This window comes from Camelus ferus, chromosome 13, assembly GCF_009834535.1.
Source record: "Camelus ferus isolate YT-003-E chromosome 13, BCGSAC_Cfer_1.0, whole genome shotgun sequence".
NCBI lineage: Eukaryota > Metazoa > Chordata > Mammalia > Artiodactyla > Camelidae > Camelus > Camelus ferus.
In genome coordinates, this window is record NC_045708.1 from 46226525 (window position 1) to 46232524 (window position 6000).

Below are 6000 nucleotides of genomic sequence, written 5' to 3' on the forward strand. Positions count from 1 at the left end.
TATATCAAAAATAAAAAACAACAGAACAGTTATAGAGATGGAAATGAGCAGAGCATTTGTGTGGGGAAAGTGAAAACACCAGACTGACTAATCCAAATGTAAGTTAGAGAACAAGCAACAAAAGAAGAACCAGATTATAGATGATTTTAAAATGCAAGCAGGGGGTTGGATTTAACCCCGTAAGAAGCCACTACATATATATTTTTGAACAAAAAAATGCCATGACGAAAGCTGTGTTTTAGGGAGACTTCGTTTGTAACATGTCTGAATTAGAGGAGGAGGGACTAGATCAGCTTTGACCTTGTTGTGGTCATCCAGAAGTGAGGTAATGAAAGGTGCTCCAAGGCGGCAGGGTGGCTTTCATTCAAACACTTCTCATGTGTCCACTTTACACAAAATTCTGTGCTAAGCACTGGAGAGAAAAAGACCTAGACCACCCCTTAAAGAGCCTTGAAAAGCAGAATAAAACAAAGGGAAAGGGGGAAGGGGGACAAACCTAAAGAGGCAAAAGAAAACTGTAGCTCATGAATCAGTGATGAAGAAAAGTCAAATGTTTCTAATTCTCAAGAGTTCTATAATTCAAGTACACATAAGGTACCATGGTAAGCACTGCCATCTGGCCCAAGGATTGATGAGGAGAACAAGCAGGAAGTAGTCGTGACTACACCAAATACATGTGAAAAATGTGACTAGAAAAAAAAAAAGAAGAAGAATGATTGGTTGGCAGCCAGATGACTCAGTAACTCTTTGTTTTATGATGAGAAAGGCATGATAAGTCTTAGAGTTTAAGGGAAACATCCATAAAAAAGAATAGACTGAAGATGCCAGAAAGGAAGGGAAAAATTGTGAGATCAAGGGTCTGAGGGAGGTGGCAAGGTATGGGGTTCAAAGTACAATAAAATAGGTTAAGTTTCAGGGACAAAACACCTTTGAGCCTCAAGAGAAAGATGGTTAAATGACTTATTGGGACAGATATATGCGGAGGTTAAAATGAAGGACTCATGTTAGACATCTTCAGCGAAAGATGGGGTAGGGAAACAAAGACGATAAGAGAAATTATCCGCATTTCAAATGAAAAGACATTGATTAATAAAAGATAAACTCTGTTGATCTGTTCCAGTCTCTCTCTAACACTACTCTGCAGCTCAGAAGCAAGAAATAGGTTAGATATTCAGCATTAAGAGTTAGTGAAATGAGTACAACAAAAGGTCAGGGAGTACATGTGGCCAAAGTGATGGAACAGGCAGCACTGAAGTAGCTGATACCATGCGGAAAGGATTTACTCTGAGAAGGAGTGAGATTATGAACTGAACAAAGTAGATTAAAAGATCTACTATCCAGCCAGAGTTATGAACAGATTCAAGACTATAAACAATTGAGGTTACAAATAAGCCCAGATCCAGGAAATCCTACTCATGTAAGATTTTCCTCAGAAACAAAGATCTGATGAAAGCCTTTCATTCAATTCAGCTGCTTAGGTAGCAAAATGATACCAAATTAATAAAGGAAAGACTAGGAAAGGAAGGATAATTTTGGGGATGCTAACCGTGGCACTGTTAGAAAATCTAGAACTACTACAGAAAATATTTTGCAGAAAGAAAATCCAGTCGAAAAAAAAGAGTTTAAGATCTGAAATAAAAGACTAGGGTTTGAGTCTCAATTAGGGCAAATAAACTCATTCTCAGTAGGCCTCAGTTTCTCATTTGGATTATGAGAATAATAATAATAATAATAGTAAATAATATAGGAATAATAGCAGCAGGTGACATTTTGTGAATGCTTATTACATTTCAGGCACAGTTCTAAATGTTCAACACATATTATCTCATTTAATCTTCAAATTAACCCTATAGAGGTTTTTAGCTCCATTTTACTAATGAGGAAACCAACACAAAGAGGTTAGATCAACTGCCTAGAACTACATAGCTATTATTTGGTATAGGTAGAATTTCAACCTGTGTAATGTAACCTGGAGCCTACATTCTTTACTATGTTCTTCTGCCCTCTGGGTTATGAAGATGAGAATGCAGTAAAAAGTGCTTTACACACAAATGTTCATCATTACAGCTGAATATCAAGTGACAGAACAAAATAATCCAAGCAAAATCCTAGATCGTTTATCTACAACCAACATTACATAAACTGTACCTATTATATACTAGGGCGTGACTACAAGATTAACAAAACATGTGCCTTGTCCTCAAAAAGTAGGGAGAACAGACAAGAGGCGCTACTTGACATTAAGTCTGCATTTCTATGAAGAGCTGAGGTTAACAGCACAGTGATACAGAATAAAGAGCTCCGAGAAATCACCAAATCACAGCCTCAAAAAATAACAGCACTAAATGCAAAGGGTTAGGAAATAACTGAGCCAGAAAGAGATCAGTTGTTTTTAAAGGTTTCTGAACTATCATAAAGCTTGAAAGAAAGAAAGAAAGAAAGAAAGAAAGAAAGAAAGAAAGAAAGAAAGAAAGAAAGAAAGAAAGAAAGAAAGAAAGGTTTCAAATAGCAACAGGCTTTTCACAGAGCAACACATTTCATACAGGTACATCATAAAAAGGACTATCACTTTCAAGAAAATGTCCTAAACTACAAGTATAAAACCCGTAATAATAAAAAATAGTTGATACTTACTGGGCACTTATTATCTACAAAGTACTGTTCTAAGTACTTTACAGGAATAGATTTATTTAATTCTTACAACAACCCTATAAAGGGGTCCTACTATTAACCCCAATTTATGGATAGGAAAAATGAGGCAAAAGAGAGGGAAAGTAACTTGCCCAAGTTTACTCAGTGAGAGGCAGAGCTGCGATGTCAAACCAGGCAGTTTGTCTTTGGTGTTGTGCTACACTTCCCCTAGTAGGAAACTAAGAAGCAGAACAAAAATTTATTCAGAGGTATTATTTAGCCATATTAGGTAACTAGGAGGAAATACCTGTCATTCACGTAAGCAGATAATAATCCACCATCTATAGGAGTTCTGCCCTTGGTCTCCCCTCCAAATTAAGGCTGTGCATTCCTCCTGGACCATCTCACCTACTCCTCTGGCTTCCATTACAATCTACTTGCTGACTCCCAAATCTAGGTTTCCAACCCAATCTGTCTTCTGTACCTTTAACCTGCACCAAGAGGCTGACAGACATTTCTCTTTGAATGCTCGATGAGCACCTCAAAACCAGTATGTCCAAAACTGAAACATCACCTCCATCCCACCTCATTTCCCACCCTCAGACCCCTTCTTGCTCCTGTACTCACTTACCTCAACAGTTGCTTCCATCCTGGTTGCTAAGGTCAGAAAGTTGGATGTCATTCCAGACTCTTCACTCTTCCTCATCGTCCATATCCAAACTATCATCACTCACTTCCACACCTACCTCCTAAGGATCTCTCCAATCAATGCATGTCTCTTCATTTCCATTGCCTTACTTACTTTTATACTTTACAAGGCTATATTAATTTGATTAGCTTTTTTTCTTATGTTTTGTCATGTCCTATCTGAAGACAAATTCCATGAATGGAGAACAGACACTGTATATATTTTATACCTAACTCCCGAATGTGCACTTTCTTGATGAGCGCAATGTTCTCAGAGATAAGCTTCTGGTTCTATTAGAGAGAAATTAATAATAAGCATGTATGTGAAGTAATACATCTGTCTTTAAATGGCACTGCCTTCAGAAATAAGACCAAGTTATTTTACAAATAAAAAAAAACAGAACAAATGTATTAATTTCCTATTAAGTCTGTAACAGCTCCCTAGGATATACTAATTATTGTAAGTGTTCAATGATAGCTAAGAGGCCATACGCTGTACTAAAGGCTTTAGACAAATTATGCCATTTAATGTTCATAACAACTCTATGAGCTAGATATTATTTTTATACCCATTTTCCAGGTGAGTAAGCTAAAGCTTAAGAGAGCTTAAACAATATGGCCAAGGTGCCAAATTAGAAAATAAAAGTCAGGCTTTGAACCTATGTCACAGTCTCACACTAGAGCCTATGCTCTTAAGCACTTGCTATTCTGCCTCTTAAGGAGAAAATGAAATAAGTATTTTAAAGCTCGAAAGAAAAAAAGAATAATCACAAAGTTTAAATGAAAGAGATGTTAGTTTTAAATGAAAAACCTACCAAAATAGAGTAAAACTATAGAAGTTAAGGCAGTTAAAAAAGGATCTGTTTGGTAGGTCCAAAAATCTTTATAAGAACTATCAGCAAACTAAAAAGATCGAGAGCCACAGACACACAATTGTCAAAAAAGTAATATATTCGAATGTTTCTTTTCTTGGGACATCATAATTAACAGAAATATGGTCTTACTAAAACAAAAAAAAAGTCTAGTGTCATATACATTAGTATATTTCACAATGAAAGTCTACAAATACTAGTCCTCCACAGTAATTCAATTTTCAGTTTTAAGGGGAAGAAAAGGTGGCAACCTCCCCACCACAAGCAGGTAAAAGGCTCAGAAACCTTAACCTTGATCGCTTGCTTACTTCTAGACTCCTAAAACACGAGTCCAACGGCCAGTGTATAAAGAACACTGCCTATCATCCATCTTTCTCTGGAGCTATGAGAAACACAGGAGCAATTTACATTCACATGCTACTAAGATCAAGCTCCAGCCTGCAATTCTCCAGGCAGCTGCACACTGAAGGTGCAGACCCACAAGCTAAGCTCTCAACTTTTCATTTTGGCCGTACGTTTTCAATTCTGGGTGCATGAGCCCACTTTGAACTGGGCCCCAGGGTGCAAAGAGGATTCCTGTCAGATTTCGGGGAAGGGTGAGAGGCGTAAAGGAGGGGCGGCCTCCCACCGGCAGGGAGCTCGCCGCGCGCCGATCCTTTTGTTGGGGTGGGGAGGAGGGCGGACCCCCGCAGCCTCCTGGGGGCCTAACGGGGGTGGGCGGGGAGAGGGAGGGGGCCCCCAGCCCGTCAGCCCGGGGGTGGGGACACAAAGAATTTGGGAAGCGCGGAGCAGCCGGCCGACGAGCTCCTCCGCCCGCCCGCCCGCCCTTCAATAAGCCGCCGCGAAACTCCAGGCCCGGGCGGACGAGAAGCCGACGGAGGCGGGCGCGCGGGCATGCGGGTCTCTCCGCACCGCCCGGCCAGGCGCGGGCTGAGGGCCGGGGTCGCAGGGCGGCCTGAGGCCTCGGCGGCGCCCACGGCCGCGGCGAGCCCCCTCCGCCCCTCCGCCCCGCCGCCCCGCCGCCCAGCCGCCGACCAGGCCGCGGGATCCCGGCGCCAGCGTCGCCACACCCACCAGCCTCCTAGGCCCGGCCCGGGAGAACTCTCCGGTTCTTTCCCCGGCCGCGGCGGCGCGCCCCACGCCCCAGATTTACCTGCTGATCTTCTGGGCAAAGGCGCGGCGCTCGGCCATGGCTGCTGAGGCGGCGGCGGCGGTCTAGGCGCGGATGGGCGGGCGGGCGCGTGCCTCCTTGCTCGCGCTCCCTCCCTCGCCGCCTCCGCCAGTCCCCGTTTCGGACCCGGGAGGCTGGGGCTGGCGGCCGGAGCCGGGAACGAGCCCGGCCGTAATGCTCCTGAGAGGCGCGCAACAAGAAACCGCTCCTCCCCCAGCGCGTCAATCCCGGCGGGAACCCGGGCTTCGGCACGCAGCTGCAGCCGGCGGGAGTGGAGGGGAAGAAAGGGGCGTGGAGGGACCCAGCCGTCACCCGTGGCCGCCTGGCTGCCGCGGGGCCCGCATGACCGAGAGGACGCAGAGAAACCAGAGGGGGGCCAGCGACCTAGCGAGGCAGGAAAATAAGATAACCGAGCGCGTGGGGGGAGCCTGGCTTTCCCAAAAAGGAAGGGAAGGAAATGGAACATGGGCTTTGCCGAGGGGCTGTGCTCTGCCGCCCGGGATGGCTGGGTCCTGGTTCCTGCAGCGCCCATCTCTGAGTAGTTAAAAGCACTTTCTGTTCTGCTGCGACTTTGTGAATAGGGTCTGACGGGAGAAAGAGTCGTTTTTCTCATAGAGAAAGAGCCAGAAAAGAGCTTTC

The 6000-nt window shown here is 44.1% G+C and overlaps 1 protein-coding gene across 12 annotated transcripts in view; it reads right to left on the reverse strand.

The window, feature by feature from the left end:
• DOCK7 (dedicator of cytokinesis 7) overlaps window positions 1–5512 on the reverse strand; it is a 178822-nt gene extending 173310 nt beyond the window's left edge. For 11 of the 12 annotated variants that reach the window (XR_004325106.1, XR_004325107.1, XM_032494450.1 and 8 more), the window contains exon 1: window positions 5344–5512. Coding sequence is in view for 10 of the 12 variants with exons in the window: in XM_032494450.1 (XP_032350341.1) it covers window positions 5344–5381 (38 nt within the window). In the remaining 2 variants the exon portion in view is untranslated. The remainder of the gene's footprint in view (window positions 1–5343) is intronic. The other variant, XM_032494448.1, reaches the window with a different exon arrangement.
• Between the last annotated feature and the right edge of the window lie 488 nt (window positions 5513–6000).